General features: G+C 41.5%; 1 protein-coding gene across 3 annotated transcripts; it reads right to left on the bottom strand.

Moving 5' to 3' along the window:
• Window positions 1-560: 560 nt before the first annotated feature.
• Window positions 561-20,757, bottom strand: ARPP19 (cAMP regulated phosphoprotein 19). 3 transcript variants are annotated; one of them, XM_054716220.1, is made up of 5 exons: window positions 20,623-20,753; window positions 20,351-20,405; window positions 5,342-5,464; window positions 1,980-2,018; window positions 561-754 (listed from the first exon to the last, which is right to left on the bottom strand). In XM_054716220.1, exons 2-5 carry the CDS (start codon window positions 20,393-20,395, stop codon window positions 584-586), a joined length of 378 nt encoding a protein of 125 aa, XP_054572195.1. In that variant the 5' UTR covers window positions 20,396-20,405; window positions 20,623-20,753; the 3' UTR covers window positions 561-583. The 3 variants fall into 3 exon arrangements, with proteins under 3 accessions (XP_054572195.1, XP_054572196.1, XP_008141382.1); XM_054716221.1 differs by lacking the exon at window positions 20,351-20,405 and having other exon boundaries at window positions 20,623-20,757; XM_008143160.3 differs by lacking the exons at window positions 1,980-2,018; window positions 20,623-20,753 and having other exon boundaries at window positions 20,351-20,536.
• Between the last annotated feature and the right edge of the window lie 3,562 nt (window positions 20,758-24,319).

The following is a 24,319-nucleotide window of genomic DNA, read 5'->3' as shown; positions in this document are numbered from 1 at the left end:
AGTTACACCAGAATGGGCAAATATTGCCCAAGTAAACTTCTATTGTTAAAGCTGAAACAGGTTTAAGGCCATTCAAGTCCAAGCACAGAAATACAAATCTTTTGGAGCCCCATCTATTTGTGTTTGAAGTATGTGACTTTTCGTCCAACTTGTGGTCTTAAACCTCTGTTTATAAAATCCAAAAGGAAGATATCGAAGAAATCAATACAATAGAGGTTAATTAAATAAGAGTAACCTACAAAGCTATAATTAGGATGAATTAAAGAAAGCCAAAACATTAAAATTGTAAAACTTGCTTGGTAGTTGTTAGGACCACCCTACACTAGCAGTTAGGTAATATATACAATTATTTTCAAGTAGATTACTTTATGCTGCTCTAACATGTTCTCTTCATCAGTGCACTGTTAAACTAATCAAAAACTCTCACATGTATCTTCCCTTACAATAGTAGCACACACTACCACTACCTGCAAAGCTGTCACTCTCAAATGACTTTGTGAGTGGAAGGAAATAAAAAGCGGGGAGTGACATATTAAGGAAAAACAATGGGAATTAGAAGATTCATGCAGTTCAGCTCTTTTAATCAGCCAGCCAGCTTGCTAGCAACAAGGGATGGTTTCCGTTGAGGAAGGTCCTGTGGAGTGGGAATGTGGTCACCAGTGACCTCTGTCTTATCCGGGGCTGCAGCAGGAAGTTGCTTGTTCTTCATCTTCGCTTTAGCCATGTTGTAATCTCCAGAATCAAAATATTTTTGCTACAAGAAAAAAAAAATTCAGAGAATTTAAAAGCTTTCATATGCAATTACACTGGTTTAAGATGCGACTCTATATTGCCAGTATAAGTTATTCTAACAAAATTTAAACAAAAACAAAAATTAGATGAAATAGCTATCTTTGCCACAAGTCAGCCAACTATGAAGTTAGGCAACAACCCTTTCTTTAGGCTTATATCATTCTGGTTTTAGTATAGAAGCCTCAGGATTGACATCAACTTCCTTATCAATCCACCCAGGAAGGAACAGTCCTGGACTTAAAGAGTGAAATGCAAGCCTTTCATTTACTAGTGGAAAAAGCAGGCTGATATTCTTGCTTAAATTATTTTGAAAATAAAATACATAATTCACCAACCTGAGTTTTGGATGTGCCACCCACTTTCAATAAATCTTATAGTTATTAAAATGATCCTCCTATATAATAGAGGTAATATGCAAATTGACCCTCACGTCACAAGATGGCCACCACCATGTCGTCACAAGATGGCTGCCACAGATGGCCACCCCCACATTGTGGACCCCCACGTCGTCACAAGATGGCCACCCCCACATTGTCACAAGATGGCCGGCAGGGGAGGGCAGTTGGGGGTGATCGGGCCAGCAGGGGAGCAGTTAGGCGTCAATCAGGCTGGCAGGGGAGCGGGTAGAAGCAATCAGGAAGGCAGGCAGATGAGTGGTTAGGAGCCAGCAGTCCCGGATTGTGAGAGGGATGTCAAGGGGTCCCAGATTGGAGAGGGTGCAGGCTGGGCGGAGGGACACTCCCCCCACCCCCCCCACCCCGTGCACGAATTTCGTGCACCAGGCCTCTAGTTATTTATAATTGCCTGTACCATTATCTAGAACGAGCATTTCTGTAAGGATTTATATCATTTACTTGAACCAGAGTAGTTCACTAAAATAAAAAATTAAGGTTAAAATATAAATACTAAGATAATGGTAAAACTAAACTTACTAGAAATTAATTATCACTTAAAATACACATCCCTATCCTACACCTCCATTTTTCACTTAAGATACTAAATATGTACAAAATAGCTCTTTGTAGTTGGAGGGATGAGTAAGGTAACAACAATCATTAAAATAGAAATTGGAATGAAAGCTAAAGATCAACTGTTACATAGTAATCTACATTGAGTAATCTGTTCCACAGTGAACACAGATGAATTTTTGCCTGGGTTCTGACTTCTACCTATCATATTTAGCCTACCTTTGCTGAGTGCTTGATATATAGAGGCACTGTGTTGTCCTGGGGAGAGATGGACAACAGTCAAATAAATCAATTATTATACTACTGTTTTAAGGTGGTATGGGTGCTCAAGGGAGAGAAAACTAACCTCAGTCTGGAAGAGGAAAGAGGGAATAATCCAGGTTTGAGATGAGGGCCTAGACAAAGAGTGAAGGGGAAAAAAGCAAATATTCTCTCTGAGACTTCAGGAATACCTCATGTGCTGAATACAGTAACTGGGAACTCAGAACTTAGCAGTATAAGACTTGAGTGGCCTGGGAAAAGGTCTCATTGGCTGCCTCCTTCAAGGGTCTATTCTTTGATAAGCAAGATCTGAAGTAAGGTCAAAGGGTCTGAAGTTTAACATCATTTTTCATGTGTTACTTATACATGTAACACATTGAGCAGTAACAAGGAAACTTGGACCAGTCCTTTCTAAGGCTTTCTGCCAGAACTTCTTATGCACTACTTGTATCAGAGAGCAAGTTTACTAGCCTCTAGACAACAAAGTGACCTATCAAATTTTTATTGAGTCAAAAGCACAAAATGAAATATTTAATACACAGTGCAAATTTTAGGCAGATTTCCCCCAAAGTAATAAAGTCAATTCCTAATGATACCTATTTTATAGTGAGCAAAAGTTCAAGGAGATCTCTTACTTAACTGTAGGATCAGGCTACTCTGTGTGGGGAAAAGGAATTAAATTTATTTTGTGTGGCTATAGGCAAAACTAAAATCAATACTTAACAATTATAACTTCTTCTAGGTAACAGAGTAAACTAGATCAATGTTTCTCATATTGAGACAGATACAGCCTAAGAAGACAATATTAGTCATCTTTATCAATTTTTAAATTTTGTGTTTTTTAAGTGACAATCTTTAAAAATTAACAAAACCTAGCTGGATCATCTGGATGACAATCTTATAAAAGCCTCCTCCCACCCAAATTTAGGGTCCACACTTACATCAATACTTATCATTGCATCGACACTAAGTGATCGTCTAAGTGACAATGTTGAACTTTTAGACCATGTTTCTTAAAACTGGATCCTCAGTTTTCTTAGAACATCACAAACTCCCCAAATGGAGTAGAAGACTGCTTCTCGATATTCCACACAGCGGACAGTCTATATGGTCATTATGTACACATTATATTGTTAAAAGCCTAAAATAGGTGTCAACCCTTGGCATCTCATTATAATATTAACAAGTACTGTAAAACAGAAACGGATCTCATATAAATAATATCTAACCAATCTTCTTAAATTTATTTCTTGATTCAGTGGCATTTTCTCATTTGCAACTACTTACACTAACTTCAAGATACCATTTTGTTGACTTATCACAATATAATTCTCTCTCTGCTCTTCAATAGTGGTGCTGCTTCTAATTATAGTTAAAAATACAAAGAATATTTTCAAACTTAAAGTATATTAGCAACATTCACCCTCACCAGTGGGTATTATTTTATATTTTAAATATTTTCCTAATTTAGTTGTATATATGCTATGGTATGATTGTTCTTATTTATATTTCATTGATTTCTATCATGGATAAATATTTTTCTCAGTTTTTAATAACTATATTTCGTGTTAAAATCCTTTACTTAGGGGCTCCTTAATGTTTTTCATGTATATTTGAAAGATCTCTTTATATATTACAGATATTAACTATCACTCTTGTAATAATTGCCCCATTAAATTACTTCTCATGAAACAAAGGTTTTATATTTTTATATATTTGGTATAATTCTTCCTTGTCATCCTATTATTTCAAAGCTGTGAATATTATTCTTTCATGTAAGATAAGAAAAATACCATTAAACTATTATTAATAAGTTAGCTTCTTTAAAGCCAGGAAAGTTCTTTTCAATTACAAGATGAATAAGTCCCAGGGATCTAATGTGCAGTATGGTAACTATAATTAACAATACTGCATTGTACACTTGAAGATTGCTAATAAGAGTAGGGCTTTAATTATGTGAGGTAAAGGATATGTTAACTTATTATGGTGTTTCACAGTAAGTACATGTATCAAGTAGTCTCATTGTAAACCTTAAACTTATACAATGTTGTATGTCAATTATATTCTCAATAAAGCTGGAAAAAATATCCTCTTGGAATTTGATTTGAGAATATAATGCATATACAACTATAGCAAATATATATACAGACATATTTTTGTAATCGAGCTGCAGATACCAGAATATTTTTAAAATATTTATTTATTTTTGAGAGAGGAGAGGAGGAGGGGAGAGAGGGGGAAAAGGGGAGAGAGAGACAGAGAGAAATATAGATTTGTTGTTCCACTTATTCATGCATTCATTGGTTGCTTCTTATAAGTGCCCTGACAAGGGATCAAACCCACAACCTTGGCGTATAGAGACAATGCTCTAACCAACTGAGTTAACCCAGGCAGGGCTAGATACCAGTATGTTTAAGGTATTCATTTAGGGAGAAACATGATTTGGCATCTAATTCAATAAACAATACTTCATTTTTCCCTGCTTCTATATATGGCAAATCATTTAAATGTGCTTAGACTGATGATGGAGTCCTTCAATTTTTTTATAAACAAAGGAAGGCGTTAGAAAAGAAAAAAAGAAAAACCTAAGGAACAAGCATGTAACATGATCTCAATTCAGATCTCATTATTGAGAAATAATGGTTTCTACCTCACCAAGTATGATAAGATTTTGAAATGTTTTCAATAATTTGAACTACTAAAATTACAATGAATAAATTATATCAGAGTGACTGTGAAGTGTATTATGTAAAGGAAATAGTAAGCTATGCTTTTATAAGTGATCATTTCATCCAAATAAAAAGTATTTTAAGTCTTTGGATATTATGTAGAAATCACCTTGAAAACAGTTAAAAGTTAAAAACAACAACAACACAAAGACATGAGCAGAAGAATAAATACCAGCATCTGGATGGTGGTTGCTTTTGGAGAGAAGGGAGAAAGGTGATATACAAACACATGTGGTAGGTTTAAGTATATCTACATTTTCTTTCTTGTAAAGATAAAACTTATGTAAATATGGCAAGACATAAACCTGTTAAATCTGTGTGGTGAGTACATGGGTTCTATTGTATTATTATCTTAACCTTTCTACATGCTTGAAATAATTTATAGTTAAAAGTGATAAAAGAGTCCTAGATTCTTAATTCTTATCATAGGATGAATAGGCTAAAACACCGGGAAAAAACCATTACACACACACACACACACACACACACACACACACACAGAGCTATATACGCAGATACCCATATCACAATCCCTATCGGCACACTGAGTTTATAGAGCTTAAGTATTTGAAGACTGACAAAAGAACTTACCCCTTTCTGCAATCGTTTCCTTAAGAAATCGGAACCTCCAGGCTTTTGTCCCAGGTGAGGATACCTTGCTTTTAATTTTGCTTCTTCAGCTTTCTCTGGATTAGTCACTTTATCTTCCATTTCCTGAAAAAAATGTTAAATAAATAACTTCTTTATTACAATTCAATTATTTAAAATAATTCACCTTTCAAGTCCTGGATTCTGATTTTAGTTGTCTAATGCCAAATAATACAGCATCTGACTAAGAAATCAAACACAGAGCTTTTAAAACATCTCTATCTTCTTTTTCCCAATGATCCATGTGATAGCTCTATTATAGCTGTGTGATGCATGTGCAACACCCCACACACTGGATAAAAATATCAAGGTAACTCAGCTCTGAAGTCTTGCTTGCCATTACTTGTGAGTCATGTGTAATACATTTATAGTCAGTTACCTTCTATGGAATTCATCAACTCTTTGCCTATATATGGAAAATCATCTTAATACTGTTAAAATACAAAAGATATTTTTGATCACCTATTTTTCCAAAATCCTGCATAATTGGAAGCTCCTGAGATTCTTTAATACAAATTAACAGCAGCTTAGTTACCAGCACATTTTTTCCTGAATAACTCAATACAGAAGACTGTGACATTTGTACGGAGAGAAACATCATCTTCATCAGACTTCGTATATGTGTATTATTATTACCTAATTATGCCCCATAATTAATGACCTTATTCATGCTAAACATTCCATTCTTTAATGTATGAAAACGTGTTTTCTGGCCAATGACTGTCAATATTTTAAGGCTATTCACTTTTGTTGTTGTTAATCGTCATACAAGGACATATTTTTTTATTTTTACTAGTAGAGAGAGTGGAAGGGAGGGAAGTGGGGAGGGGAAAAGGGGGGTATCAATGTGAAGGAGACATCTATTGGTTGCCTCCCGCGAGTGCCCTGACTGGGGCAGGGATCAAACCTACAACCCAGGTATGTGCCCTTGACCAGGAATCGAACCCAGGACTCTTTGGTGCACAGACCAATGCTCTAACCACTGGCCAGGGCAACTGGCCAGGGCAAGGTTATTCACTTTTAACACCATACAGTCAAGTTTCTTCCCAAGAGCCATATTTTATAAAGAAGCAATGTTTATTGCTTTATGGCAAGAAGTGTGGAAGAATGAATCAACAAAAACAGAACTACCCTGATAAGGGAGGCGGGGCAATGGCAAGGTGCACTTTCTAGCTAATGTACTCATCTCTACATACCAGCTCAGCAAAATGACACACCTCTGCATATCCCAATTCTCCCAGGTTATTTATGAATAGTCAAAAAGCAGGAATGTTAAATCCATAAATGTCAAGCTAGCAAGTAAATAATTTATCAATCTAGGAAGAGAAGGAAAAACTTTCCTCAAAATTATATTCATACATGTTTTATAATCAGCTTTATTCGCCTTATATATCATCAATATCTCCTTCATCTTGAACAGCTTCGTGTGTTGTTACATCTTCTCATTTTCAGTCTTAGAGGATTTTGAGAAAAAAGCAGCTGTTGTCAAATATACTTGTTCTATGGGGTTTCCTTTATGTATATACTCCTTCCTGCTTTAAATGTTTATTTTCCTCCTTGTAGGCTGGTTTCATACATCTATTTTGATTTTTAGTCTCTTTACAGTGGTCATATAATTCACTCACTTGATGCACACAAAATTCAACTAGGTGTACTCAGCCAGAGATAAGACTCTAAAGAGAGAGCATCAGTGACTCTGCCAGTCATTCCATTCAAGAAGGTTATGCTCCAGGCCCGGCCAGTGTTGCTCAGTGGTTGAGCATTAATCTATGAACCAGGAGGTCAAAGTTTGATTCCCAGTTGGGGCACATGCCCGGGTTGCAGGCTCCATCTCTAGTTGGGGGCATGCAGGAGGCAGCCAATCAATGATTCTCTCTCATCCTTGATGTATCTCTCTCTCTCCCTCCCTCTCCTTTCCTCTCTGAAAACATTTTTTTTAAAAGGGTATGCCCCAGCGAGTTGAAGTGTGAGGTGTGTGATGCATTCCTATGATCTCAATCCCTGAGTGTCTTTCAGAGTGCAAGCATATCTTTGTACTGTTTATCAATCTACTGTTGGAAAACTCGGCCTCTACAACACAACCCTACTCCTCAGCTGGCAATCACCTGAAGAATCAGCCAGCCATCTGTTCAAGCACCAGACAACAAAGTGAATACTTGACCTATTGAGAACAGATGGGAAAGTTTCCAATATGATCATGACTTCGTTGGGATTTTTCAAGGGGGATTTTAGTTATATGTGATTTTGCCTTATTACTAACTTTAAATTTAAGATTACCAGCTCAATTTAGGGGGTGGGCTGGGTCACTGCAGTTTCTTCTCCATGTCTCAGCATTCACTCAGGTATCTACTATGACCCCAGGGTATTAGCAGTGTTACAATTCAGAAGTGGAACTGGGAGGAAGGACCTACACTTGAGTTCACTGTAAAATTGTTTTTTAAATTGCTGGACATTAAATTTGGATGTGGGTTGGAAAGGACTACAACCTGATTACAGCCTTTCGTCCCAGAACGTTCAAATTCAAGCTTTCAAATGTGTTAACTGAGTCACACATTTCCACTGAAACCATCCAGCTTTCTTGGACCTAGGAAATAAACGCTCTATGCTTCTTCCTTTGATCTGAATATCGGTTTTCTATATCTAAGATTTCTGGCACAGGGGCAGCAACATTCCCTAAATTGCAGTGTTTCTTCAGGTTTTCCTCATATTGTATCAGGAGGGAAAAATTGGACAGCATATGCCATCTTACCTGGCATTCCCTAACTTTCTCAATAAGGAATACATTTATATATATTTACATATAATAGTAAGCATGCTCAATTCAATTAAAATAATATACTATAGAAGGATGTTTTGGGCAAAACAGCAACTAGAGCTGAAAAGAAAATTTAGGTTAAGAATGGATTTACTTGAATTTTCTTGCCAAATATGTAACACAATGGCAAGTCCCTGCTAGATGAAAATTTGTAGCTGGATTCCTAATTTGAGCTGCATTTAACACCTAAGGGAGAAGAGATGACCAAACATAGTAAATTACATTTTTAAACATAGTAAATACCATCAATACTTTTCATGGATCATAAAGAAACATTCTTGATGTTCTGCAGATGTAGATAGTTAGTTCTAGGACCTCACTGGCAAGCAAATTCAAATGCCTGGTTGGACACTCAACAATACTCCAACACAGCTACAGATGTGCTTGTGGAGTGAAGCATAAATAACATGGCAGGTAGCAGACTAGGTCCATTGGCATTCAGCCCAATTACCCTTCTCTAAAACTCCCCTGAATCTCTAGTTAGAAGCCTGAAATGACACTTTCCCAACTACATTCTTATTAGGTTCTGCCAGTGGTACCTACACCAGATTAAAAAGCAAGCAAGAATGAATCTATTCTGTTCATGGTGATGCCACTAACAATGCAGCAGTAGCTCTTGTAGGGGCCGTGGAGCAGATAACCTGAGGCTACTGTAGCAGCTACAGTAGTAGAGTGGGTATGGAGAACATTGGGCTCAGAATAGCGCTCACTCTTGCAGAGTCAACAGCTTTCCCTCACCACTGGAACCATTGCTCTTCTATCCCTTCTTTTTTTTTTTTTTTTTTTTAATATATTTTATTGATTTTTTACAGAGAGGAAGGGAGAGAGATAGAGTTAGAAACATCAATGAGAGAGAAACATCAGCTGCCTCCTGCACACCTCCCATTGGGGATGTGCCCGAAACCCAGGTACATGCCCTTGACCGGAAATGAACCTGGGACCTTTCAGTCCGCAGGCCGACGCCCTATCCACTGAGCCAAACCGGTTAGGGTTCTTCTATCCCTTCTAGTAATTTGTAAACTAATTCCATAAAGCACACCCCTTTCTGTTTAAAATACCCAAATAGGTTTCTATCCTCCAGACAGGACACCAACAGATAAATTCAGGTAAATAAACAATTTATCCCTAGAGTCATTTTTTTAAAAAATGCAAAAGGGAACACAGAGTTTGGTGTGATTGCATGTTTCTGAACATCCTTCAAAGGAATTCCTAAACATTAAATTTTTAAAAATTGATTTTTAGAGCCTGGCCGAAGTGGCTCAGTGGTTGACCGTCGACCTATGAACCAGGAGGTCACAGTTGGATTCCCAGTCGGGCACATGCCCAGGTTACAGGCTTGATCCCAATGGATGTTTCTATTTCTCTCTCCCTCTCTGAATACATTTAATTGATTTTTAGAGTGAGCGGAAGAGTTACAAGAGGGGGAAATAAAGGGGAAAGGAGAGAGGGAGGGGGAGAGACACAGAGAGAGAGAGAGAGAGAGAGAGAGAAACATCGATAGGTTCTGCAACCTGGGTATGTGCCCTGACTAAGAATGGAACCTATGACCCTTGGGTGCACAGAATGGTGCTCCAACCAACTGAGCCACACCAACCAGGGCTATTTCTGAACATTTATTTCAGCTAGAATGAAAATAAATCTCTAAAAATACTTGAGATATAGAAGAAAAGAGCAAACAAAAAAATTGGTATGTGCATGTATACTGACAAACTATTCACTTTTCTACTTTTCCCCCAGCTTTATTGACATATTTTTCTAATTTTAAAGTCTTAATATGTATGGTTACAAACAAACAAACAAAAAATACTATTTAACAGCACAGTATTTTTAAAGTTTAAGTGTGTAAGTGTTGTAAGTATTGTTTAGAAAAGGATTGATGATATTAATTTAACAATCTGTTTATTAAGGAGGCATGATAAAATTTCTAGGGGAACCATTTAAATAACAGAAACAAAGCATATAACTTCTAGTGGGGGTAAAATGAAAGAAAGATCAATCAATGGGGGGGTGGTTTGAGGGGGAGAAGAAGGGCAAGAAAATAGAAAAAACATGTAACATATCTGTGGGATACAAGTGTCCCCTAAAGGGCTTACATTAGAGGGGAAAAATAAAACTCAATGAGCTATATGCACCTAACTTCAGAAATCAGACAAAGAACGGAACCGAAAGAGAATAGGAGAAAAGAAAAAGCAGAAATTAATGAAACAGAAAACAAAGATACAATAGAGAGGTTCAACAAAGGGGGGAAATGACATGCTTAATCAAGAAGTATTTTTTAAAATTCAAATCTGGTTTTGAAATTTTATTCTCCAAGAAGCCTTTGTGTTACACAGCAATTTTACTACTTTTTAGAAATAGATGCTGGAAAGTGAGTGGATTTATTTAGCTGACCTATGAGGGGGACGAGGGAGGAGAAGTACCATTAGGATTCTGGGACTTTTGAATATAGGCACAAACTGAGAAAGCAGAAATTCAGGATATACTAACAGATATGCTTATGATGTACAAAAAATAATTTAAAACTGAATTTTAAATCACAGTTACCCTCTTGACAAGTATCTCTGGCCCCAAATAATCTTCATTGTATACTCTATACTAACACAAGGCCTAACATTTACTAATGGTAGACACTTGCATTTTTGTGAACTAGACTATTGAAATACATTAGCTATCCTTTCGGTAAATAGGTGGGGTATAAGTTATAAATACATATAAAAGGACATTCAATAACTAAGCATTATTTTGTAGTCTGTCATGGACTGATATTAAATCTGAATGACTGATACCAATGTTTAGCCTTCAGCAGAGAAGTTACACAGCAACACCAGCAATAAAAATCTGGCCCCTCTAAGCAAATTCTCCTCTATCTGCCAAGCAATATATTCACCAATGCACTGATTTATGAATAAAGAGAAAAGATGAATGAAAGCAACAAATCCTTTGGGATACTGACAGAAAGGTATTAATACTGTCAACCTCTATGGAAAAATACTATAGTCATCCTAAGTCCTTGCTGCTTGCCTGCCACTTAATGGGTGTTCAACAAATACAACGATATACACTCCAACTGTTTCAATAAAGCTAAGGAACTTTCTATCTAAACACCTGATAGCTTTAGCACATTGGGCTCTGAACTGAAAACACTCTTAAGCCTTTTAGTTACCAAAGGTATTGTCAAAACAGGCCTAGAAAATGATAGTATTAACTGAACTTTTAAATTTAAATATTAGTTCTCTTCTTCCACCACTCAAAAAAGAACTAAAAATATCTTTTTTTTTTTTTTTCCTTAAAGAATATATGTTTTTATTACCCTAGCAGATTTGGCTCACTGGATAAGAGCATTGGCCCTCAGACTGAAGGGTCCTGGGTTGATTCCGGTCAAGGGCACTTACCTCAGTTGCAGGTTCGATTCCCTGCCCTGGTCGGGGTGCATGCAGGAGGCAACCAATCCATGTGTCTCTCTCACATCAATGTTTCTCTCTCTGTGTCTCCCCCCTCTCCCCTTTTCCACTCTCTCTAAAAATCCACGGAGAAATATCCTTGGGTGAGGAGTAACAAAAATATATATATACGTATATGTTTTTATTGATTTCAGAGAGAGGAAGGAGAGGGATAGAAACATCAATGATGAAAGAGAATTATCAATCAGCTGCCTCCTGCACACTCACAACATGGGCATGTACCCTGACCAGGAATTGAACTGTGACCTCTTGGTTCATGGGTCAACGTTCAACCACTGCACCACACCAGCGAGGCAGGACCAACCATATCTTTTAAACTGACAGAAATAATATAGTTGAAAATTCTACTTGAGTTAGACTCCTCCAAGACTTAACTTGATTTAATCAATCTACACTAATAAAAGAGAAAGATACAAATTGTACCTGCGTGATGCCCACCAGCCAATCAGGAGTATGCAAATAAACCCAACAAAGATGGAGGGTTAGTTTGCATACACAGGCACCAAGCGGCCTGGGTCCCGGGAACATCCTCAGGACCCAGGCCGCTCCTAGCCTGTAGGCCTGCACATAGGCCCTGAGCGGCCGAGGTCCCAGAACGCCCCCGGCCACTCTGGGCCTACGGGCGGGTGCAGGCACCAAGCGGCTAAGGGCTTGGTGAGTGCACCGGCGCCAAGCGGCAGCCCAGGTCCACGCCCCCAGCCGGGCACCCACAATGTGGGGCTGGCTGCTGGCCTTTGGGGCGTGCCCCCCCCCCCCCCCGGCTGTGGGGACACGCCCCTAGCCCAATGGACACAACGCAGGGGGTCCTCTGCACATGAGCTGCAGAGGAAACACCTTTTCTTTTTTACCCCCCTTTTTATTTTTTAAAAAATTTAATAAATCTTTATTGTTCATATTATTACAATTGTTCCTTTTATCCCCCATAGCTCCCCTCCACCCGGTTCCCATCCCACCCTCTGCCCTTACCTCCCTACCACTGTCCTCATCCACAGGTGTACAATTTTTGTCCAGTCTCTTCCCACCCCCCCACACCCCTTTCCCCCTGAGAATTATCAGTCCACTCCCTTTCTATGCCCGATTCTATTATATTCACCAGTTTATTCTGTTCATCAGATTTTTAATTCACTTGATTCTTAGATTCACTTGTTGATAGATATGTATTTGTTGTTGATAATTTTTATCTTTACCTTTTTCTTCTTCTTCCTCTTCTTAAAGAATACCTTTCAGCATTTCATATACCGTATTTTCCCGTGTATAAGATGACTTTTTAACCCAGGAAAATCTTCTATACGCCCAGTCGTCTTATACGCCGGAAAATACAGTAATACTGGTTTGGTGGTGATGAACTCCTGTAGCTTTTTCTTATCTGTGAAGCTCTTTATCTGACCTTCAATTCTGAATGATAGCTTTGCTGGGTAGAGTAATCTTGGTTGTAGGTTCTTGCTATTCATCATTTTGAAAATTTCTTGCCACTCCCATCTGGCCTGCATAGTTTCTGTTGAGAAATCAGCTGACAATCGTATGAGTGCTCCCTTGTAGGTAACTGTTTTTCTCTTGCTGCTTTTAATAGTCTCTCTTTGTCTTTTGCTCTTGGCATTTTAATTGTGATGTGTCTTGGAGTGATCCTCTTTGGATTCCTTTTGTTTGTGGTTCTGTGCGCTTCCTGGACTTGTAAGTCTATTTCTTTCACCAGGTGGGGAAAGTTTTCAGTCATTATTTCTTCAAATATGTTTTCAGTATCTTGCTCTCTCTCTTCTTCTGGCAACCCCATAATTCGGATGTTGGTACGCTTGAAGTTGTCCCAGAGGCTTCTTACACTATCTTCAAATTTTTGGATTCTTTTTCCTTTTTGCTTTAAAAGAAAAAAGTCCGGTTGAGTGTTTTTTGCTTCTTTGTATTTCAAATCTTTGACTTGATTCTTGCGCTCCTCTAGTCTGCTATTGCATCTCTGTATAATATTTTTTATTTCAGTCAGTGTATGTTTAATTTCTAGTTGGTCCTTTTTCATATACATGAGGGTCTCGCTAAATTTATTGGCCTTTTCTAGGAAATTCTTGAAAAACCTTATAACCGTGGTTTTGAACTCTATATCCACTCGTTTGTTTTCCTCCATTTCTTTCATTTGTGATCTGTTTCTTTGTCTCCGCATTTTCGCTGCTTCCCTGAGTTGGTAGGGTAGCTTTGTGTGCTAGGTGTCCTATATGGCCCAGTGGGTCGGCCTCCCCAGTTACCTGAGGTGGACACTCTTGGTGCACCCCTTTGTGGACTGTGTGTACAGCCTTGTTGTAGTTAAGTCTTGATTGTTGTTGGTATCACTGGGAGGAATTGACCTCCAGGCCAATTGGCTGTGAGGATCAGCTGTGTCTAATACCGGGAGAACTTCTGTTGGAGAAGTCTTATGAGACAAGACTTGCAAAATTGCAAAAGCCTCTGTGCTCAGCTTGGATGGGGCAGAGTCTCAGGGCTGAGCAGACAGTCTTGGCTTCCCGTCAGCCCTGCCCTATGATGCCCCTGGGTCTCAGTGTCCCTCGGTAATCGCTGTAAGCACCTCTACGAGTAAGCCGCTCTCGAGTTTCGCCCGCTGCCAGACAGTCCAGTTTCTCCCCCAATGAATCTGGATTCCCAGATTCTCGTCCGGAACTGGAGTTCAGCGTATTGGGGGAGCTTACATTTCCCACCCGCTAGAAAAAGCCAGCGGCATTCAGCAGTCAGTCCTCTCTTCGTGCACTCGCGCGCACACACCTCCAAACCTCTGCCTTTCGCGGCTCCCCTGAGTTTCCGCCTGAGAGTCCAGATTCCCCCTGTATAAGCCTGGGTTCCCAGGGTCTCGCCCGAAACTGGGGTTCAGTGCAGTCGGAACTGGGGTTCAGCGCAGTAGGGAGCTTTTGTCTCCTTCCCGCTAGAGAAAGCCAGCCAGGCACTCAGCCGCCCACGCGCATGTGTCCGTACCTCAGCCTTTTGCAGCTCCTCTGATTCTCAGTGTGCTTTCCTCTTTCCTTCTAGTTGTAGAATTTCCACTCAGCCAGCTTTCCTGTGGTTCTGGATGATGTTCGTTTTGTCTTTTAGTTGTAGTTTTGAAGTTGTTGTGTGAGGCAGCAATTTAGGTGTTTACCTATGCCACCATCTTGGTTTCTCCCCCACCTTTTCGTTTTTTTAAAAATATATTTTATTGATTTTTTACAGAGAAGAGGGGAGAGGGATAGACAGTTGGAAACATCGATGAGAGAGAAACATCCATCAGCTGCCTCCTGCACAATCCTCACTGGGGATGTGCCCACAACCAAGGTACATGCCCTTAACAGGAATCAAACCTGGGACCCTTCAGTCTGCAAGCCGACGCTCTATCCACTGAGTCAAACCAGTTCGAGCGTAAACACCTTTTCTGACCGCTCATTGGCTAAGCTCCCTGTACACCGCCAATTGCAGTGTTCTTGCTAATTTGGGTAATAGAATCCAAGAAGGTGATCTAGGGTTTTTCCACCACACTACTGGAGGAAAAAACGAAGATCCGCTGCTGGAGGGGCTAAGAAATGTCATATCCAGCCCTAGCCAGTTTGGCTCAGTGGATAGAGCCTCGGCCTGCCAACCGCAGGGTCTGGGTTCGATTCTGATCAAGGGCATGTATATCTATGTTACAGGCTCCTTCCTGGCCAGGGACCAGGTCAGGGGTTATGCAGGAGGCAACCAATCAAAGTGTCCCTCTCACATTGATGTTTCTCTGTCTTTCCCTCTCTCTTCCACGCTCTCTAAAAATCAATGGAAACATATCCTCAGGTGAGGATAAAAAAAAAAGAAAAGAAAGAAATGTCATATCCTATGACAGACACATCTTGAAAATGCCTAAAGAAAGTTGTCATTTTTTCATGGTGAAGGGACTGGAGTCCGTGTTGATGAAAACACTTTGGCGGCTGCGGTGGCTGGCAGTGGCTGCAGCAGTGGGGTGATGGGGCTGGTGCCTTCCCCTGATCAGCCCGGTCGCCTCCCGCAGAGGGAGGCCAGACTGCGGCTTAGGCCTGCTGCCCCGGGGAACATCCCCTGAGGGCTCCCAGTCTGTGAGAGGGAGCAGGCTGGGCTGAGGGACCTCCCCCCCCCTCCGCCCCCGTGCACGAATTCTGTGCACTGGGCCCCTAGTCTTATAATAAAATCTCTTAAGAAACTTGCTATTGAGATCTTTTTAAAATAATAAAAACTCACAATATATATGGGGAAAACATTTATATATATATGTTTTTTAATTTTGTAAAAATTTATATTTTTTTTAAATATATTTTTATTGATTTTAGAGAGGAAGGGAGGAGAGATAGAAACTTCAATGATGAGAGAGAATCATCAATTGGTTGCCTCCTGCACATTCCACACTGGGGATCGAATCTGCAACCCAGGCACGTGCCCTTGACCGGAATCAAACCCGGGACCCTTCAGTCTGTAGGCCTAACACTCTACCCGCTGAGCCAAACCAGCCAGGATAAAAATTCATTTTTTAAAATAATTGATTCTAGCTAGCCGGTTTGGCTCAGTGGATAGAGGGATGGCCTGTGGACTGAAGGGTCCCAGGTTCGATTCCAGTCAAGGGCACATGACCAGGTTGCAGGCTCAATACCCAGTAGGAGGCATGCAGGAGGCAGCCAATCAATGATTCTCTCTCGTCATTAATGTTTCTATCTCTCTCTCCCTCTCCCTTCCCCTCTGAAATCAATAAAAGTCTTTTTTTTTTTTTTAAATAATTGAATCTAGAGAGTAAGGAAGAGGGAGAGAGACATCACTGTGAGAGAAATATCAACTGGTTTCCTCTCATACACATCCCGACTGGGTATGGAACCCTCAACCCGAGTATGTGCCCTGACTTGGCACAGCATTTAAAATTTATTTTTAATTATAGTTGAAATACATTATATTCATTTCAGGTGTACAACATACTGATTCAACATTTATATATCTTACAAAGTGACCACCACACTAAATCTAGTAACCATCTGTCACTGTACATAGTTATTACAATACTAGAGGCCCAGTGCACGATATTCGTGTGTGTGGGGGGGAGAGGAGTGTCCCTCAGCCTGGCCTGCACCCGCTACAATCCAGGACCCCTCAGGAGATGTCTGACTGCCGGGATCAGGCCTAAACCAGCAGTCGGACATCCCTCTCACAATCCAGGACCACTGGCTCCTAACTGCTTGCCTGCCTGATCGCCCCCTAACTGCTTTCCCCTGCTGGCCTGATCGCCCCTAATCACCTCTGCCTTGGCCCCCACCACTGTGGCTTTGTCCGGAAGATGTCCGGTTTAATTAGCATATTACCCTTTTATTAGTATAGATTATTGACTCTATTCCCTGTGCTGTACATTACATCCCTGTGACGTATTTTATAACTCCCCTTCCCCTTTTCATTAAGACTTAAGTAGGTCTAAGCTAAGATTTTTATATTACCATGGTCTATTCTTCTCTCCCTTTTTTTTGTTAATCCTTACCTGAGGAAATTTTTCCACTGATTTTGAGAGAGAGTGGAAAGGAAGGGGGAGAGACACAGAGAAACATCGATGTGAGACACATGGATTGGTTGCCATCCACATGCCAGGGCTGGGGATTGAGTCTACAACCAAGAGATGTGCCCTTGACCAGAATGGAACCCGGGACCCTTCAGTCCGCAGGCCAATGTTCTATCCACTGAGCCAAACCAGCTAGGGTTCTCTCTCTCTCCCCCCACTCCCACCCCTCTCTTTTAACTGTAGTGCTAGCATTGCCATTTGTATTAGAATAATACTTTGGCAATAGTTTCAAGTGAAAAGTTCTGAGAAAAATTCATTCAACATTTCTGAACAATGCCAGGTACTATGCTAGGTGATATGGGAGAAAAGACAAATGAGAGGGTCCCTGCCCTGGCCGGTGTGGCTCAGTTGGTTGGAATGTCGTCCCATACACCAAAAGGTGAAGGGTTTGATTCCCAGTCAAAGAGCATGTCTGTCTTAGCTTAGTAGTATTCCAGATAATAAACCCATGAGGCCTTTGCTAACACTTGTGGAGTTTCCAGATAATAAACCCATGAGGCCTTTGCTTACACTTGTTTAATGTTTTGTTTCCACGTCAGTGATAATCTAAAAGATTATCCATCTCATATCTAGGTAGAGCTATGTGACTTCCTTGTCTGGGCTTTCATTTATGACTACAGACTCAGCAGTATTACTCCTATTGTCCAAGATGAGAAAAGAATAGAGTTGAATTACAATTTAAATAATGTATCTATGACTCTACAGTTAAATAACCACACAACGTACTTGTAATGAGAAGAACTGAGTCATCATATGGTCTTGAAAGTGTTAACTTGCCACACTCAAAAAGCTCCTGAACTTTAACAATTGCTACCATATTCTCAATACATTGGAAATTTTCACCAAAATTCCATGTTGACTCTGAAATAATAGTTTAGACTGGTTTTGTTTGTATTTAATTTTAGTTTTAGAGTGGTATAAAAGATATGCATTTATACTTATTTTTATGCTTGAGCATATTTAATATTCCATTAAGAAATAGTTCTATTGATTTTTTTTCTCTTAAAAAGGGTACTCAGACTTCTCAGGTAGAGAAATAGTGATCTAGCTCTTACTCCATGCAGGACTCATCTCTTTGCCTTAATTTTTCAGAGGCTGATGTACCATGAAATTATAAAGGTATTTTAGTTGAACACTTTGATTTTAATTGAAAGGTCAATTGGGTACACAGACAATAATCCAATGTTTTAGGTCATCTAACTATAATTCCAAATAGAAAAAAACAGGTGACTTGGCCCATAGGAACACAGAAGTGACTCTGCACATTTTCCTCATGTTTAGGAATGGTATCCATGTTACAGGCACTCAACATCTACAGCCAATCCTTAATTCAAGGGACATTATATTACTAACACTCTTTGGTATTAATGACACCAAGCCTAAAACCAAAGGACCTGAAATAACTTTTTCACGTAGACACTCAAGAGAAAATATTCAAAAAATATATATATATTCAAAAAAAAAAAAGAGAGAAAATATTCAAGATATCCTTAACATTGCTAAAACATAGTATTAGGCTGTTTCAACTTACAGCATTTATACTGGAGAAATCAGCACTTTACACTCTGGCAACATACTAACAAATCTCAAAAGAAAATGACAAGTGTACTATTGTACATCAGACATCAAAACATATTGATTTAGGACAAGAGAGCACAGACAATGAGTTTATTTTTCTGAGTTTCTAATTCCCAAGCAATAATGAATACCATAACAAATATTTAACAATAAAAAGAGATGTTTAGTAGGCCTGTAAAAATTTTACTCTTTAACCTATATATTTTTTTGCCCCCATAGTCCTTTTTTTTTTTTTTTTTTACAAAATGTGAGAAATATTCAACACAGTTTCATTGGAATATTTCCAAATAATGCAGTAATTTGGCCTATTATTTATGCTATAGGTGTTTTCTTGTTTTGCTCCAGTTACTTTACAAGTAATGTTACAACAGAACCATCCAACTCAGGAAAAGTTAAAGTAGTTAAGAACACATGGAATGGATTTAGATGCCCCTTACAAAGTCCAAGGGTTAAAAAAAAGTCCTACTTATGACAATGCAGATTGAATTTATTTTTAAAGTTCTATTTTTCATTTTTTTAAATTTTTATTGATTTCAGAGAGGAAGGGAGAGGGAGAGAGAGAGAGAGAAACATCAATGATTACAGGGAATCATTGATTGGCTGCCTCTTGCACATCCCCCACTGGGGATTGAGCCCGAAACCCGGGCATGTGCCCTTGACCAGAATGGAACCCGGGACCCTTTCAGTCCGCAGGCCGACGCTCTATCCACTGAGCCAAACCAGCTACGGCCAGATTGAATTTTTTAAAGAAAATGTTGGTAACGCTCCATGAACAATTTAGGAAACAATTTATCAGGGACAATTTATCACGGAGGGCAGGGCAGCAGAATGATGGTGGGAGGGGCAAGCACCAGCCTAGATAAAATATAGAGCCTATATATTCGTAATTTGGATCATAACGATCCATGGCATATTTCCCTACAAAACAAAGATATTACAAGTGAGTTTACAAAACATCCCTCTGTTTCCATGATAAACCTTATCAGACTCAATTGGTAAGTTTTAATTCCAACCTTCCGATTTTTAGTCGATTACCATATGCCATGATCACCGGGCTCGCATTTTTGGAACGCAGACTGCGTTCAATACCACCCATGACCCGTCCTTGGAACCTCCAAACTGCCCTATGAAGCAGGGACTGGTATTGGTTTTACAGACGGGGAGACCGGAGCCAACAGGGGCTGGGCACCTTAATTCCCCCCGCGGCCGCCCAACCCCGCCGCCGCCTCGGGGATGGACAGCGCGCAGACTGCACAACAGGGCGTTAGTTCTTCAAGGGCAAAACCAAACTTCCTAGGCCGAGGGAAGCCACGGGAAATTCAGGTCCCACGCCTAAGGACCGATCCTGGGCTCTCCCCGCCTCCTGAGGAAAGACGTGGCGAAGGTTCCAACTCCGCGGCACGTTGGCGCTCGGGACCCGAACTGCTGCGGGCACTGGATCAGGGAGGGTCCCGCCTTCGCGGCCCAGGCGCCTCGGCACAGCGCCCTCCGCCCGGGGCGCCGCTGCCCGGCCCCGCGCCCCCGGCCCCCGGCCCCCGGCCCCGCGCACTCACCTTCTGCTCCTCCGCGGAGGCTGCCTCGGGGACTTCCGCGGACATACTGCTCTCTCTGCAGACGAGACGCCGGGAAAAGATGCAGTTACCGGTGGCCGAGGCCGCCGGCCGCCGCAGGCCCGCCCGCCCCGCTCTCCGAGCGCCCGCCCGGCCGCCTCCGCCCGCGAAAGTGGCCGGCGCCTTGTGACGACAGAGTTGCGTGGCGCTCGGCGACCCCCCTCCCGAGTCCCGCGCCCGCCGCCGCCGCCCGCGTCCGCCGCGCCCCAGCCCACCTGGCCCCGCGGCGCGGCTCGCGATGCCCGAGCACTTCCTCTCTCCGTTCAAGGGTCGCGGCGGCTCGCGCCTCGCTCACATCCGCCTGCCCGGTGCTTTCTGGGACTTGGAGTTTGTAGGCGGAGCCGACTCTCCCCGCCTTTTCTGGCCCATTTCCACCTCCCTAAACGCTCCTGGTCCCTTCTCCCCTTCGCTCTGGGCTCTGCAGCCCTGCAGGTCTCCTTCCGGGCGCCCGGGCCTCGGGGCTCCTGCCCCGCACAAGGCGCACCCCTCCTGCTGCATCTCCTTAATCTGCCTTAACCTGTTCGACTCTCACCTCCCCAGCCTCCGTCATTGCCTCGGCCTCTTTGGGTAGTTCAGCAACGCACACTGTTAGACATTGTTATTCCTTTACTAATGTCAACGTTTCTGCTCAGATAAGCCACATCAGGGCAGGAACCTCGTCCATATTTGCTTTTATTTCAGCCCGGAGCCCAGCATTTCTTAAATATTCAAGAAATATCTGGCCCTGACCAGTTTGGCTCACTGGATAGAGCATCGGGCTGTGGACTGAAAGGTCACGGGTTCGATTCCGGTCGAGGGCATATACCTTGGTTGCAGGTTTGATTCCCAGTGGGGGGACGTGCAGGAGGCAGCTGATTGATGTTTCTATCCCTCTCCCTTCCTTTCTGTAAAAAAAAAAAAAAAAAAAAAGTCAATAAAAATATTTAAAAAAACAACAGAAGAAATATCTGCCGAAACCGGTTTGGCTCAGTGGATAGAGCGTCGGCCTGCGGACTCAAGGGTCCCGTGTTCGATTCCGGTCAAGGGCATGTACCTTGGTTGCGGGCACATCCCCAGTGGGGGGTGTGCAGGAGGCAGCTGATCGATGTTTCTCTGTCATCGATGTTTCTGGCTCTCTATCTCTCGCCCTTCCTCTCTGTAAAAAAATCAATAAAATATATTAAAAAAAAAAAGAAATATCTGACTAAGGAATTCAACTTCTCTTCATTTGTCTACTAGGGGTCCCACTCCCACAGCTTTACTGAAACTGCTGGCGCCAAACTCCTCCCATGCCTTTCTTAACACATTGCGGACCAGTAGTTTTATTGCTAGCTTTACCCAGTGGCCAGATACGTTTCTATTGATTGAGTACAAAAAAAACCCACATTTTACATGAATGTTAAAGGCACGCTTTAAAATTAAATACCCATTGCATTTTGAAGTTATTTATTACATGTTCTTACAAGCTAATATCTTCTTAAAGTATGATACTTTGTAAAACACTGTGTAATATGAAGCGAGAATTCTCGTGATCCGTCCGCAATGTTAACTGCCAAATCCTTTGGCTTTACATCTTTATTATTATTTGAATATATTTTTATTGATTTCAGAGAGGAAGGGAGAGTGAGAGATAGAAACATCAATGATGAGAGAGAATCATTGATTGGCTGCTTCCTGGGGCATGCTGGGGCATGACCAGAATTGAACTGGGACCCTTCAGTCTGCAGGCCGACACTCTTATCCACTGAGCCAAACCCGCTAGGGCAAATCCTCACTCTACTTGCCATCTGATAGCTACTGGCAATACAGGGTGGTTCCAATGAAGTGTTTCTCAGACACCTGGCAATGAGATTGCCTTCTAAGAGTTAAACTAGTGAAAAGCAACAGATGACTGCAATTCTGTGGGAATTTGGAAACCATCAAAACTCAACCAGGCTGTCCTGGGTAGAATCTCAGGATGAACTGTACTGGGATTGCAACTTAAAAAACAAGAGTTACACTGCACTCCTTTGGGGGAAAGTGTCAATGTAAGAAACATTCAAACCTGTAGAGAACCCTAGCCAGTTTGGCTCAGTGGATAGAGCGTCAGCCCACGTACTGAAGGGTTTCAGGTTCCATTCTGATCAAGGGCACATATCTCGGTTGCAGGATCCTCAGTTGCAGTATCAATCCCGGTCTGTCCCGGTCTGGGCACGTTGCGGGAGGCAACAACAACAAAAATCAATGGAAAAATATCCTCGGGTGAGGATTAACAAACAAACAAAATTCAAACCTGTAGATAATTTTGTGAGATTATTTGAGCCAAACTATCAACAATTGCTGGGAAGCAAAATCTCAACCGATTGAGAAAATGGTCCAGAGAATGGAAGTATTGCATCTTATTTTATACATTACAGTCTAAAGAGAAGAAAGTGGGTTACATGAAATCCATTAGTGACAGATTAGGGAGGCAGGAGAAAGCAAAGTGGGGAACCCTCTGGGATTGGGTGAAAAGTAAAATGGTAGACACATACTACTTCTTTTACATAGGTGGGTATAGGATAGCTAACAGTCAACAATTAACACATTAATAACAATGAGAGGATTTGTGGTCTCTGCCCTGGTGCATTGGTTGTGCCCTGAGAGGTCTGGAAAAAGGGAAGTTACCCAGCCATTCCAAAGGTATGTTGTGGTAGATGCAAAAAGATACCATAAACTGCTTTTATTTTTAAAGTTTTCATTTCAGCCCCTGGCTGGTTTCTCAGTGGTTAGAGCATCGGCCCATGTACCCGAAGGGTTTCGGGTTCAATTTTCAGTCAAGGGCACGTACCTTGATTGTGGTCCAATCCCTGGCCCTGGTCCGGGCGTGTTCGGGAGGCAACCAATCGATGTGTCTCTCACATCAATGTTTCTCTCTCTACCCCTCCTCCCTCCCTTCCACTCTCTCTAAAAATCAATGGAATAAGTATCCTTGGGTGGGGATTTAAAATAAGCTTTCATTTTAGACCATCCTATGTGGTTACTTTAGGTCTCTGAGTTTGTAAAGCTGTCATGCAGGCCTTCCCTGAGCTTGTCGGGTTTAGTATGTGGTTCCTTTTTGTTCAAAAAAGGAAGAGGTTTGGGAAGGGTTCGAGAGGCCAACTCTGACAAGGACATTCCTTTGTAGTAAACAGACAGACATGAGCAGAGCAAGGACGATGGGCCAGGCACAGAAGGTCACTGGGCAGAAAGCCCCAGGGGGCCTAGCAACAGGCAAAGCTGGGAAAACAAGGACCTCGTCTCCAGAGTAACCTTTCTTGCCCTAGCATATCACTGGTTGTTCCATTTAGACTCCCTTGACCTTTCATATTGCCGGCCACGCGGGGTTCAGATGGTCTCCTGACCTTTCCTCCCCTGTCAGGTTGCTAGTCCCTTAAATGAACAAAGGGGCCAAAGAATAGCTCTTAAACATTAAACCTCCAGGACAATGAGGTTCTGACCCGCATCAAATACATCTAGGCCTCAATTGTGTTTCAGCTTCAAGCCTAGAAGAACAGCAAAACCAGACAAGCGATGCTATGGCTGACCTTGGGACCAGCTGTGATGACTAATGATCTCCCCCTACACTCCCCTACCACCACACCCCCTGTGATGACCTATCACTAGAGACAAGCACCCTAAAAGTTACCCTTAAAAGGGATCTCCCTCTCAAGAGCATACCCTTTCCCCTTCCCCTCCTGTTTTCCCCCAGGTGCATTGCCTTTACCCTTCTCTCTCCTAAGCTCCAAGAGCTCCTTCTTTTTCTCTGTAACTTGAGGTTACCTGAGGCTATTTCGTCTACTGCTCACTTCTAGGTCTGTGACTTTCTAAATAAACTTTCTCTTATAGCATGAATCTTGGCTCTGAATTCTTTCTTAACTAGAACTCAAGAACTGAGGCTGCTGAACCAAGGTCCAGTCTGACTCCACCAGCAGC

This window comes from Eptesicus fuscus, chromosome 5 (assembly GCF_027574615.1).
Source record: "Eptesicus fuscus isolate TK198812 chromosome 5, DD_ASM_mEF_20220401, whole genome shotgun sequence".
In the NCBI taxonomy this organism is placed as follows: Eukaryota; Metazoa; Chordata; class Mammalia; order Chiroptera; family Vespertilionidae; genus Eptesicus; species Eptesicus fuscus.
Note: the sequence above shows the minus strand (reverse complement) of the source record. Positions and strands in the feature narration are given on the sequence as shown.